General features: G+C 43.4%; 1 protein-coding gene across 1 annotated transcript in view; it reads right to left on the reverse strand.

Moving 5' to 3' along the window:
* Positions 1–14128, reverse strand: part of GFPT1 (glutamine--fructose-6-phosphate transaminase 1) — a 42487-nt gene extending 28359 nt beyond the window's left edge. Inside the window, exons 1-5 of the mRNA XM_056860092.1 lie at positions 14028–14128; positions 10817–11090; positions 6959–7010; positions 2696–2932; positions 723–830 (exon numbers count right to left, since the gene is read on the reverse strand). Of these exons, the coding sequence (XP_056716070.1) occupies positions 723–830; positions 2696–2932; positions 6959–7010; positions 10817–11090; positions 14028–14128 (772 nt within the window). The remainder of the gene's footprint in view (positions 1–722; positions 831–2695; positions 2933–6958; positions 7011–10816; positions 11091–14027) is intronic.
* Positions 14129–14495: the final 367 nt, after the last annotated feature.

Genomic DNA, 14495 nt, shown 5'->3' on the forward strand with positions numbered 1-14495 from the left:
TAATTGTGGATACACTGAATTTTATCTGCCCAGCTCTGTTAAGGTATGACAGAGCTTCAGCAGCTTCGTCAGCTTTAATGTCCAACACAAACTCTTCAGATTCCATTGTCTTAGTCCAGCCTGTTACCTTGGCAGTGGTGGATGAAGGAAAGTGCTCGCCCTGCCTTCTGTATCTGAGTAGGCAAATTCTGATAGGTTTCTCCTTTTTGTAGCCCCACCACTGAGGCACCCTTGGGCAGCACAATTCCAAAGGGTTTCAGAGTACTAAAGCCTGGAGACAGACACTGAGTGAGCACATGCATTAGAAGGTAGATATTCAGAATGTAAGAAGTCATAGTCCAGCTGGCCAAGAAGCAGCCCAGTTACAAAGGATTATGCTGTGTAGAGAGGGACGTATCCCTGGACTTCAAATTCTGTTCTCAAAAGGCCAGGCAGATCTACAATGAGAACTAGCAAACCTGATTTATTGTGTAGACTGTATTTTTAAAACACTTCCACCACTTCGAACAGTTAGGGGTATGGCACGTGTTTCTTCAGTGGGCTCCTCAGATTTAATCAGGGGGAAAGGCCCATCGAGAAGAAGAAGGTAAAGAATCACATAGGTTGTTGTGAGGATAAAACGGAGAAGAGGAGAATGACGTAAACTGCTTTGGGTCCCCACTGGGGAGAAAGTCGGGGTAGAAATAAATAAATAAATAAATAACAAATAGTCCTAGACTTACTGTTCACTTCTTCGTCCAAAGCCTTCACTTTCCCCTTCTTCTTGATGAGTACAATTTTGCAGGCATTTGCCTCCCAATCTTTATCATTGCCTCCATCAATTCCAACTCCTGTAACGCAGAAGGCAAGAAAAAGTAATGACACAGAGAAATGACACAGAGTGATTAGCCGTACTTACTAACACCAAAGTAATTTCTACAATTGCTTTTCCACATCAAAATGCACCAAAGACTTCACTGATAAGCTTTCCACGTCAGACGTGACAGTTACGACTCAGCCCAGTGAGCTTCATAACAGCTAAACTTAAATTTTGCATATTCTGGCAAGTCTGGCAAATTATTTAAAACGTGGATTTTCAAATCCAAGTCGTGCAGTCAATGCTAACGGAGCAAATTATAGCAATCATATCTTGCCAGTGCTTAAGGAATTTCTAGAGTGTATGACAAAACAGTCATATTTAAATGTCTGAAATAAATAAAAACACACTCCATTGACTGCCAATTGATTTCTGGGCTCGATTCAAAGTGCTGGTTCATGTCTTTAATGTCCTAACCGGCCTAATGCCAGAGCACTCAAAGGAAAGGTCTCCTGATGCCCAGCAGTTATATTCTGCTTTTGTGGCTCCTGTTCCATAAACTCCTACATTCAGAAGTGGAGTGGCCACCAAGGACAGGCCCTTTTGGCTTGGTGTGTCATCTTTGGAATGCTGCCCCCACCCCATTGCCCCTTTGACTGACTGGTGCCAAACTTGATGTCTTTTTGGTGTCAAATTAAAATTTCTTGCCCAGGATTGGCCAATAAACAACATTGTAGATACTGATATTTTTAGTACTTGCAGCTGAAACAAAAATAAAAATGCACTTTCAGAACACTCACAAATTTTTACTTTCTGAGTTTTAATTATTTGTGCCACTCTTCCTATAATCTTACATGTGTGTGTAAAGTGCCTTCAAGTCGCAGCCAACTTATGGAGACCCCTTTGGGGGTTTTCATGGCAAGAGACTAACAAAGGTGGTTTGCTAGTGCCTTCCTCTGCACAGCAACCCTGGTATTCCTTGGTGGTCTCCCATCCAAATACTAACCAGGGCTGACCCTGCTTAGCTTCTGAGATCTGACGAGATCAGGCTAGCCTGGGCCATCCAGGTCAGGGCATAATCTTACATAGCTGCTGCTAATTATTTATGTAATAATTTTAAAGTATCTATTTATATATAGTGTATTTTAGTGTATTTGATTGGGGCGGGGGAGCTCATGATGCCAGTGGTATGAGCTCTGTGGTGCCCAAGATTCTGGTGCAAACTGGAAGCCTGAGAATTTCATTACCTCCTCAAATTAGTTTCAGCCTACATTAAAGCTTACATGCTCCAGCATCTCTTCAATAGCTTCGATGTATAAGCAGTACTCCTAAATTCATATATGGGAAGTATGAGATTGAAATACATCCCAATTAAATATAAAGTTGAAAAAAATATGCATGTATTTGATATGCTCTGAAAGATATACTAAATCACACCTAGCCTTGTCTTTAGTGCATATCTGAACAATGTGCATGTGTGTATGTGGGGGTTATTAGTGACCACTCACTATTCGAAGATGAGCTAGATCCCAGTCCAGTAGCACCTCAGAGACCAGCAAGATGTTCAAGGTATAAGCTTTTAAGAGTCACAGCTTCCTTCGTCAGATAAAAGTAGAAATGGAGACCCCCGAGTCCTTATAACTCAGTCAGAAGATGGGAGGGATATTTGACTGGCATATAAGGATTCAGGGATCTCCATTCCTACTGGTATCTGACAAAGGGAGCTTTTACCTTCAAAAGCTTATACCCCAAAAATCTTGTTGGTCTCTAAAATGCTACTGGACTTGAATCTAGTGTTTTCACTGCAGACCAACACAGCTATCCTCCTGAAACTGTTAGACGACGACCCACATAAAAGTTCCCAATGTAAAATAATGCCAGTGATACGTGAAAACTTACCAGCAGAATCATATCCTCTGTATTCTAGTCTCTGGAGACCCTTAATAAGGGTCTCCAAGATTTCCCGTCTTGTCCGGGGCACATGGTAGTTGAGGTAAGCAAAAATGCCTGTTAAGATTGATACAGAATTTAAACAAACACATAATTCATTGATTAATTCACAATTTTGTAACCAAAAGTATGAACAAAAGCAATTTTGTGTAGGTTTTCTATTGGCACAATAGCACAGCTCAAACACTGCATTGCAAATGAATTCCTTGTACAGCACATATACAGGAAAAAGTCATTGCCTTGTGCTACAGCTCTCCTAAAGAACTGCTTTTTAAGAAAATATAAGTGTAAGTATTAATATACATGGTGCAGAGTGGTAAGTTGCAGTACTGCAGTCAAAGTTCTGCTCACAACCCGAGTTTGATCCCAACAGAAGCTGGTTTCAGGTAGCCGGCTCAAGGTTGATTCAGCCTTCTATCCTTTCAAGGTCAGTAAAAGGAGTACCTAGCTTGCTGGGGGTAAAGTGTAGATGACTGGGGAAGGCAATGGCAAACCACCCCGTAAACATAGTCTGGCTAGTAAACGTCATGAAGTGATGTCACCCCATGGATCAGTAATGACCCAGTGCTTGCACAGGAGACAACCTTTACCTTTTCAAGAACATGAGAGCCCCGCTAGATCAGACCAGTGACTCATCCAGTCCAGCATCCTGTTTCACACAGCAGCCAGCCAGTTCCCCTGGAGGGTCAACAAACAAGGCATAGAGGCCAAGACCTTCCCCTGATGCTGCCTTCTAGCACTGGCATTCAGAGGTCTACTGCCTCTGAATACAGAGGTTCCCTTCAGTCGTCCTGGCTAGTAGCCATTGATTGACCAGCTTTATAAATTCTAACAGTAAGAAACAGACAAGGTCTGTTCCCTTAAGGAACATACACTATAAGACTCAATGGAAGCAAGGACTGGAAGAAGAGATAAAGGTAATAAATTGTCATGGACCACGCCGAGAGGATGTCCTCATTGGAGAAGGAGGACTTGCCCGAGTTCCCCCCTGGCAAATGCTCACTGTGAGGCGGGTTCCTCAGTGCCTCCCCAAAGGGAAGCTTCACCAGCACCGGCACTGTCTCGAGCCAGCAGGGCCCTCAAGCCAGGAAGTCCCAGCATGGACGCAGCCACTGCCAAACCTGCCACGATCTCCTCCAGGACCCCAGGAGCAGAGAAAGTGATGAGCTAGGACCAAGATCCTGGACCAGGCGCAGGAGCACATGCCTGGCAGCCTAAAGCCTGCTGTCTGCTAAGGAAGCACCAGAATAAACTGAAAAGTCACTGCAGGATCTTGGCTCTGATCTTGGCCGCCGGGTGAGCCTAACACTGGACCCACCATTACCTGTAAGGAAACACCCTATATAAACCAGAAGTGAGGCTGGAGCCAGTATGGGGTTAATTTTGCTATCTTACTAGCTACTTGAACCCTCTGAAGCTTGGACCTGATTGTGGAACCCTGCCTGCCAGGTACCGTTACTAAGAAACTCTATAGCTGCCCAGGGCCTTGCCTCCAGCCTAGGGAGCAGGGCGTAAGTGATCAAATGCAAGCAAGTGCAGTGACAAGTACTTAAGTTTGATTAGTTGGAAATGAAACTCAAGAGGTTAAGCCAAAGGTGCCTTTTGAGGAAGAAAGAAGAGGAGTTGGTTTTTATATGCTGATTTTCTCTACCTTTTAAGGAGAATCAAACCAGCTTTCAATCTCCTTCCCTTCCTCTCCCCACACCAAACACCTTGTGAGGTAGGTGAGGCTGAGAGAGCTCAAAGAGAACAAGGTCAACCAGCTGGCTTCATGTGTAGGAGCGGGGAAGCCACCCGGTTCACCGCATTAGAGTCCACCATTCTTAACCACTACACCACACTGGAAGGATCTGAAGCAAGAAAGAGGTGGAAGCATGATGGTTTTATATTCCAGTCCTAAATGCATTCTTCTTGGGTGCAGCCGTGATGCAAAGAAGCATGAATGGAATGTGCAAAATGTGGACACCACAGTTCTTTTCACATGTGTAAATGGCAAATCATTACTTTGTAATTAGCAGTATAAACAGATTAGTGCATGCGTATATGACTTCTACCCAGATTCCTGATGCTTGTTATGCATAAAACCTGTTGAGGTATGGATATGGTGATCTCATGAATTCTTTTCTCAACTCAGTGGGAGAGTTCCAAGTATTTTAAATTATACAATGAATTGAGATATTGATTTGTTTGTTGTTTGAAGTAGATGAATTAATTGAGTAAATTCGTTCATTTCAGAGGAGTGGATCTGCAGTGAAGAGGGATGGGTAAATTGATCCGTGTGCACGCATGTGTATGATGGGTGCAGCAATGAAGTCATTCTAGTATTAACCGATTACAGTTCCAGATTTTGTAGAACTAGAAAATACCTCAAGGAAATGTTGCCCAGCTGCCTGGCTAAACACAAAGGACAGTACATTAGAACGCACAGCCCCAAACAGATTATTTGAATTCATTTGAGGCTAGGGATGAAGAGAATCCCAACCTTGGCTTCTAGAAAATCTAGCTGGCTTTTATGAATTGCAAAGTCACAGAATCATAGAGTTGGAAGGGACCACCAGGATCATCTAGTCCAACCCCCTGCACAATGCAGGAAATTCATAACTACCTCCCCCACACACACCCCAGCGACCCCTACTCCATGCCCAGAAGATGGCCAAGATGCCCTCCTTCTCATGATCTGCCTAAGGTCATAGAATCAGCATTGCTGACAGATGGCCATCTAGTCTCTGCTTAAAAGGTCTCTGCACTCAACCCCTCCCCAGTCACATGATCCTGCCTTTAACTCCTCACCCCCAGGTGCATTTTTTAAAAGGATGTAAATATATGATGTATTAGGTGGTCTGGGATCTCTACTTTAAATGTGATGACAGGTAGTTTTTACATGGTTTTCCTGTACTGTAACAAACATGTTTATTCCATGCATCTTGGTATCTATAGACAAAACTTGCATATACTTTTCAGCACATGGAATTGTTATTAGGAAACCAGAAAACAAAAGATGGAAAGCAAGCTGATTCTGACTTCTCTAATATAGCAGGTCAAATAGTCAGTAAAGTGTCATAGTGAATGTTTGCTCAAAACGGCTTTACAATCTTTTGCTGACCTGCAGGAACAGCCTCATGTGAAGGAATCACTGCATGCACAGCCCCATACAGCATATGGCAAAGACAGTAAGGAAGGACAAACAGTTTAAAAAATCAAGGCAGGGAAAGGCAACTTGGTGAGTCATTCACAAGAAACCAGTAATTCCAGATTACTGGCAGGTAATATGTTCCCAGTCAATGAGGAAATTGCCTATAATAAAATAGCAACACCTCAAAAATTATACCTTGCAGCACTAACTCAAAAAAACTCTTTGCAAGCCCCCAAATATAACTAATTGAACACAAAGAAAAAAGAGAACATAGGCAGAATATGTGAAGGCCCCCTCCCATGCTGGTAATACCCCCCCCCCCGTTTCTCCCCCACTTCTTTTTCTTCAATGAGCAATAATGAGTCAGCTGGGAGAAAAGCACTGGGGAAGAGGAGCTGTGAAGAGGGTCTGAACTATCCACTTTTGCCATTAAAAAAAACCTAGCCCCCTAACCTCTCTGCATAAGCGATCTGACTGATCACACACAGATCTGCTGCCATGCCAGCTTGGCTGAGCCTCATAGCTCTCATGCTTGCCCAGGATTCAGTGATCTTTGTACCCCTTATTATATCTTGGACATAAAACCATATCGTACTAGAGGAATAGAGCCAGTGTTGTAAGCAGTAACTGGGTCAGGATCAGTAAGACCTGGGTTAGAGCCTCGGCTCAGCCATACCCTCATTGGACAATCTTGGGCCAGTTATCTACCTCTCAGCTTAGCCTACCTCACAGAGCTCTTACAACAATAAAATGGGGTGGGGAAAACCACATACTGTGCTCTGTGCTCTTTGGAGGAGGACAGGATAAAAATGGAATAATTAGAAATTCCAGTGGGAAGAGATATGCCTCCAGCACCAGTCAACACATATTGCTTCCTGTTCTACCCATCAGTATGCAATCTGGGCTGGGAAAAGGATACTGAAAACATGAATTTATATACTCCCACATTTATACTCTGTCCTCAAGTTATTTTATTCAACTGCATTTTTCGTATTTGCTCTTTCATTTAAATCAGTGGAAGAAATCACAATAAGTACTGGTATGCCTGTAAAGGTGTACCACTGGACAAGCAGCTTCACCTGCCTCATCACAGACATCACACTCTCCAGAACAGTTACTCATGGCATTGATCTAAAAGACATGGCGAAATGAGGCAGCTATTAAGAAAAGGTTGCAGAGACATCCCTTCAACACATAAATAGTAAAAACATACCCGGTCACAGTCTCTGACATCTTACAGCACATGAACTATGATACTGAGTTGTACATATGCAGAAATAATTCACTATAAAACTACAACTGCACATACAAACAACAAACTAAAACTACACATACAAACTGCAAGCTATATAGTAGAAGTTTTAGTTACTTTGAAGAAGGAAAGAAAGCCTGGAAATATTAAACCAGAGGCTTATGTTTCTGAAATATATCAGGGTCAGATCTAACTGACTTGCTAAGCTTGTCCTATTTTTCCTGACCTTCTCCAGCCATTTCAATGGAGAGCAGAGCCCTTTTCATTTCAATGGAGAAGAGCAGAGCCCTCCATTTCAAAGAAGAGCAGAGCCCTTTTCAGCTATAGACTGTCTTCCTGCCCTTCCAATGACATCATGAATAGAGATGCTCTCCACCCTCCACACTACAGGCTATTCAATGCTAACTAATGATGACATAATGCAATAATTGTGTTTTATGATTTAAACATGAAAACATACTATTGATTCATAAATGAATGTAATGAAAGGGTATTATGATGGAGATTAGAATGACGTTAAAACTGAGTATACAGAGTGATCACAAAGCTCAAAACTAATTGTTTAAAGTTTAGTAAAATAAACTAAAAGAAAGGGAAGCCCATATTAGGTAATAGAGGAGGACTGAGCCCTCAGTATTATGGAGGACTACTTAGCCCAAATTTTCTCAGAATCAGAAGTATTGAGGGGTTTGAAACAGTATAAATACAGGTACAGAAAGGCTAGATTTTCAGACCTTTCTCAGAGGGTCTCGAAGATGATATTGGTATGTATGGCTCTAAATTATATTATTCTAGAATGTGAATTAGATACTTTGAACTAAATCAGACTTATTTGACTGTTATATTTTAAAAGTTGGATTTTAAAACTGAATAGTATGTAAGACTTGCTTGCTTTACTGCATACACTGTAACTGAATACATTGTTACTGCATACATTGTAACTGAATGTAAAGACTCTGTAACTTGCATTTACACATATTTACTAGAAGTACATCAATAAAAAGACTTGCTTTTTAAAAGTAGGTAAAGTCGTTGAGTCCTGCTTAGTAGGTGACTAACTAAATAAGATAACATATCACTTCTCAGGAAGTGGTCCATTCTAAGAGTATAGTCACTCAAAGGCACGACCCGCTTCAACCCTATATGTCAAGCCTTTTCTCCTTTTAATCATGTTACAACAGCTATACAAATAAGCCTACAAGAATCTCCACTGGCTTACCTGATCATACAGATACTCAAGTTAATCTGGGCTAGAACATGAGCGGCAGTTATCAGCAAATAAAGCCTCCTTCCTTGGGCACCTATAATTCACCACAGGTGCCTAGGTAAGTGGCTATTTACACATCTGCCCTATAAGATTGTCCTATATTGCTGAAGGTCTACGATACAAACCAAGTTCTTGCACAATTGCTGTGTCCACACTTTTCGTACCCATTTTTTCCAGCTTTCCAAAAGGTCAGTGCTGCACTATTTGCAATGGCAGGTTCAAAAGCACTGCAAATAGTTACTGAAACAGTCTACCTCTCTAGGGAGAAAGAATAAAAAGCAGAAAGAATAAGTGCCATTAATGCATTCACCATGGTGTTGAACTATGCAGTTTACATGCATGGCCCTCAATAGGAGACAGCAACCTGGATTGAGGCAGGTCCAGTTTATTCCTTGAGTACTTGCCAGAGGCAACTGTTACTCACTATGGGTAAGCTGCAAATTCCTTAGCTGAACTTTCACAGAAAAATTATAGCTTGCGTAATTGTGTGCCATTGACTGATTGGTCCCATTCAGAACTGAAAACAGAACTGTCGTTTTCCACTACAGGGATAATATATGCATTTGTAAAGCTATTCTGCCTTCCAACTTTAGAGAGAGAACCCAATTAGAAATTGCAAATACAATCATTTTCAGCCACAATCACTACTAACTACACACCATTTCTCCGCTTCAATACAAAACATTGCACCTTTCAGAATGCAGATAAACGCAGGCGGTTGAGGTATTATCTTTTATTAGTAATATACACTTGGAAGCCCTATGAACCTTGTAGACTTCTTTAGCTTAATTGTGGGCGCTCTGTGTAAAGAATGCATTTCTGCGCAGATGTTAAAACGATGCAGCCTCCCCCATATTTACATCAGCAAAAGATTACAAATGAACTAGATTTGGTCGCTCAAAAGCTAGAAGTGATTTTGCAGAAAGCCAGCTCACTAATTTTAGTTATGTATAAAAACCAGAAGAGAAGAACTGCCCATCGGGAAGAGCTTTTCTGTTAAATGGTGTGTGTGTGTTTGTGTGTGTGTGGGGGGGTTCTACTAGTTCTGGTAAGTTGTTAATGTTGGGAAAATACTGTTGAAATCCCTCCTCTAGCTATAAAAAGTAGATATCTAAAACAATTCCCTTTGTTTTTGAAAAGTTATAATATTACACAAATTTAATTAACAGGAAATATGTTAAAAATCCTACTTTCCTTTTTCCTTCTGTAGCAAGATTAAGCCAGTTTAAAGCACCTACACATTGAAGTAGCAAATACAGCACACAGCTGCTAAACTGGTTTTGGCTTGCATGTCCTGCGCCATAAGAACTTTTTGCCCAGGCTGTTGTTGACAATAAATCATATATTCAATTGAAAAAGTTGTTCAAAGACAGACAAACAGGTAGGAAGTTAAAGAGAAAAATAAAGCCAGAAGGGCTGTTTTTCCTACAGTTTCACCCCAAAGAGACCGATATACAAAATGTTGTCCTCTCTAATTCCATAGGCAGAAATCCAAGTTTCGGATAGCTTTATTTATATATATTTAAGAGGATGTGTTTGTAGACAATGCCCAAACACAATATGCCATAGCATCTGCAAGCTGCATGCATCAACAAGATCCTATTTGCAAAAAGACATTTGTGCTGAACTCGCAGTAAACTATTTATAGCACAAAATGCCTCTTCTATTCTTAGCTTTGTCCCACTTTCCATTTTCTGAGATAAATATACCGAGCACGAAATACACAACACAGCTCTTCTTCACTGTAGTCCGCTAAAATCTCTTAAACAGGGAACAACCTGTGCTTCTTGTCAAAACCTTATCATGCCAATGTCTAGAGGGAACATTTCTTTAAAATGTCTAAAGTTTTGATTTTAACTCTAAGGACGCCTGAAGATTGGGCAAAAAATTAAATTTACTAAAAAATATTAAACATTGCATGAATATACAGCCTCATGCTACATAATTAAAAACAAATCCTTATTTCATGATGAATAACCTTTAGACTATAATTGTGGGTGCTCCTTGTGGGCGCTCGAGGTAGTCGAAAGGGCCACGATGCCTGTCCCACCACTCTCACCCTTGCTGTGGGCTGTCCACACCGTGCTGTTGGGTCCCTTCTTTGGTCTGAGGCTGTCAGCCGCCTGTGGCTAGAGCTCAGCTGGGCCTCAGATAAAGGTGCTGGGCCACACTCAGTAGAGAGCATGTCAAGCCGGCCCCTTAGCTCCCAGGGTCAACTTGCTTCAGTCAAATCCTGGAGCACACTCCTCCTCGGCCCCGGCTCTGCCTTCAATTCAATTTATAGTGCAGGCCCCGCCCCCTCGGAACCTGCTCCCTTAGCCCCACCCCCTTCCTCATCTATATAGGGGGCTGCGGCTCACTCCATCTTGCCCTCGTTGTAGCTCTGCCACCCACTCCCGTCGCCGTTCTGTTTCTCACTGGGCCTGCAGGCATCAGCTGCGGAGCAGGGAAAGCCGCTCTGGCGTGGGCATCCACTTGTGGGGCACGGCCCTCAGCTGTGGAGCCCAACTCTCCCGCCTCTTTGCCAGCTGGCTCTTTGTCACTGCCAGCCTCACTGACTTGTCTCAGTTCGTCCTGCGGCTCCTCCGGGCCCTTCCTCCCATCGGTCCAGCATTCCCAGGGGTGAATGTGGGCCCTGCTGTTGTCGGGCTCCCTGGCTCCCACCCACGCGCCACTCAGGCCATCAGCCTCTCTGGGGAAGGTTGGGGAGGAGTCCCGCAATGTGGGACAGCATTGCATGACAATAATATATCTTAAATAGAAAATTATCTTTAGATAGATTTTTCCTCAAAAATAATTTTATTTACAAAATCTGATTTAAATTAAAAAATCTGATTTAAATTTTAAAAATTGGATTTTTTTTTATTGTTGATTTTTATCCACTTTGGTAATAGGTCAGAGGGGAACCCTCCAGCTCACAGTGGTACCAATCCAAATCATCCCCTGAAGTCTTGTGCCACCTCCTACCATCTCATCTAATTTGATTCTCAGGAAAACCTCTTGCCTTCTTGTCTCAGCCCCAACACACCATACCCCAAAAATTCTGACCTATCTTACAGGACTTTTAGTAAGGATTTCTAAGCAACTGCACACAAAGAATATTAAACACCAGCGATGCTGATCAACATGCTGATTCTGGACTCAGCTTTGCAAGCACTTTATACATCAGCTTGTACATATAATAGAGCTCTCATTTTTTTTAGATTTCCCCCCCCCCCCCGTCCTGGAATCACCAGGTCTCCATGCTGCACGAAAAGATGCTTTTGAAAACTCAGGGAAGTTTAAACAAGAGATTCCAGTGTGGAAAGGGGATGCCGAAATTCAGAAGAGAAATTAAATATCACTTACAGCCAAACAGATACTCTAGAAAAGCCTTCGTTTCAGAAGTATTACGAAGTCAGAAAGGAAATACAGACAAGGAAACAGAAGTACCTTTTCCATCTACCAACACAACCTTCGTTGGCAAGTTCAAACTTCACCACTAGATGTCAGAAAGGCAAACGTGGCCTGAAGCATCCAACTTGGGTAGAGGAACACCTGAACAGATCATTCATTGGTTCTTGTGGGTTATCCGGGCTGTGTAACAGTGGTCTTGGTATTTTCTTTCCTGACGTATCGCCAGCAGCTGTGGCAGTCATCTTCAGAGGAGTAACACTGAAGGACAGTGTCTCCTCTGAAGATTAATCCTCTGAAGATGCCTGCCACAGCTGCTGGCGAAACGTCAGGAAAGAAAATACCAAGACCACGGTTACACAGCCCGGATAACCCACAAGAACCAATGAACTCTGACCGTGAAAGCCTTCGACAGATCATTCATTGCCTGCATCCTTCTACTTAGCATGCCTTGCCCATATCCTTAGCTGCCCTCTTCTTTCCCAGTTATATATGAATGGTCTCAAACCACCCTGAGCGTTACTGAACAGGGGCAAGTATGAATATAAAATTCAGCTCCTGTATCCTATGCCTACTCATCCTCATCATCTCCAAACTGGGCCTGCTTTCCCAACATCATGTCTACCTAGTTCCTTTGACTTTCCTCACCCCACTTTCTCAGGCATTCATCCCCCTCAATTTATTTAGCACCCATTCAGAACTGAGGCTGTAAGCTCCTTCACTTTGCAAAGCCCTAGTCAGCAACGGGGCCCATTTAAATGTAACAGCAACAGATTTTAATTATGAGAATCTTTGAGAGCCATATTCAGCGCATCCTAACTGACCACCGGCCTCCTTAACAGCCACAACCATGGTTAAGGTTACCAACTACCTAGAATTCCAGACTTGCAGCCATGTGCTGGAATAGGAAGGTACGGGGGGGCGGGTTGTGCCACCAGTGTTTCAGTTATTTCCTACATTTGTGTTACCAGTTTTTGTTTTTGAAAACAGTGGCATCACCACATGGTCTACATTACATTTAAATTGAAACTGCCTTGCCAAATGCAAAAGGAACTCTGTGTGTGTGTGTAAAGTGCCATCAAGTCACAGCCGACTCATGGCGACCCCTTATGGGGTTTTCAAGGCAAGAGACTACCAGAGGTGGTTTGCCAGTGCCTTCCTCTGCACAGCATCCCTGGTGGTCTCCCATCCAAATACTAACCAGGGCTGACCCTGCTTAGCTTCTGAGATCTGACGAGATCAGGCTAGCCTGGGCCATCCAGGTCAGGGCTAAAAGGAACTCTACGCACGCCTTAAAAGCCAGAGTCCTTTGGAGACCCAGGAGGCGCTGGTTGGTATCTGGCAAGTCACTAGTTCCCGGCCAAGCCTACATAAAGGGCTGTCTAGAAAAGGAAATCGGATGCCCACTCCAAGATACACTGACTTGCCCTTGATGGATGGCGAATACAAACGAGAGTGCTAAAGGAAGAACCACTTGCCCCTCCGTTCTCTGCTCTCAGGAATACTCTGCACATGGTCAGAGAAACTCCATTGGGGGGAACAAGTAAATAGGTATGCTGTGGAGAATAGACTGTGAAAATCAATTTTTAATGGGACCATTTAAAGAATACTCTTTGATCTAATCCCTTATTTATACTTTGTATTAATTTTATATTAGGCTTTGATTTAACAATGTTGGACAAGATAAGAACAGGTTAATTAAAATAATACTGGGATTAGTCCCGTCAGCAAAAAGTTATACAATTTATTTTTAGACGGAAGAGGGAGAGGAGGGAAGTCGTTTTATTGTTAAATTAGTGACACTACTGGTTTTTTATTATTATTATTATTTCTAGTATTGGATATTGTTAATAATGTTAAATGAAGAAAATAAAAAAATTATTAATTATTTCTAGTGTTGGATATTGTTAATAATGTTAAATGGAAGAAAATAAAAAAATATTATTAATTATTTCTAGTATTGGATATTGTTAATAATGTTAAATGAAGAAAATAAAAAAATATTATTAATTATTTCTAGTATTGGATATTGTTAATAATGTTAAATGAAGAAGAAAAATATTATTAAAAAAAAAGTAAATAGGTACGCTTCTCTCCAAAGAGACCCACAGTGGGAGCTCCCCGGGAGGGGCATTTTGTCCCTCGCAATGCTTGGTCCCCCCCCCCAAGGAGCTCCCATCCTTTCTGCTCCCAGCCCTCTCACCTCAGCGCCCGCCCACCCTCCCTCCAAGCCCACCTGCCTGCCGACAGGTCCCCCTTGGCGGAGCAGGCCCGCCCGAGACCCCCGAGCGCCTCTGCCCGGCCCCACCGCGCCTCCTTCACTCTCTCACCGCACATGGTGGCGCCTTCTGGGGTCGAGACGGGCTGCCGCACCGTGCCCTGGCGACCGCTCACTGGCTCGGCTGGCTGGCTGGAGAAGAAGCGGCTCCTCCTCCTCCTCCTCCTCCTCCTCTCGGAGTAACGGCAGGGGGCGGAGCGAGGCCAGGGACGCAGGCTCCGGCCTCGGCCCTCCATTGGGCCCCGCGCGGCCGGCTCCGCCCCCGCAGCTCGGAACGCCGCCGTGGCGCTTTGGACGTGGCAGGCGGATCCGCATCCGCCTCGACTAGGCCCCGGCCGCGGTGGGGGGAAGGGGGTGGGGAGCGGCCGCAGGGCGAGGCGGCGTCGGGAGGGCCCGATCGGCCTCTCCCCCGGCTAGAGTGACGTC

Source organism: Euleptes europaea, chromosome 14, assembly GCF_029931775.1.
Source record: "Euleptes europaea isolate rEulEur1 chromosome 14, rEulEur1.hap1, whole genome shotgun sequence".
In the NCBI taxonomy this organism is placed as follows: Eukaryota; Metazoa; Chordata; class Lepidosauria; order Squamata; family Sphaerodactylidae; genus Euleptes; species Euleptes europaea.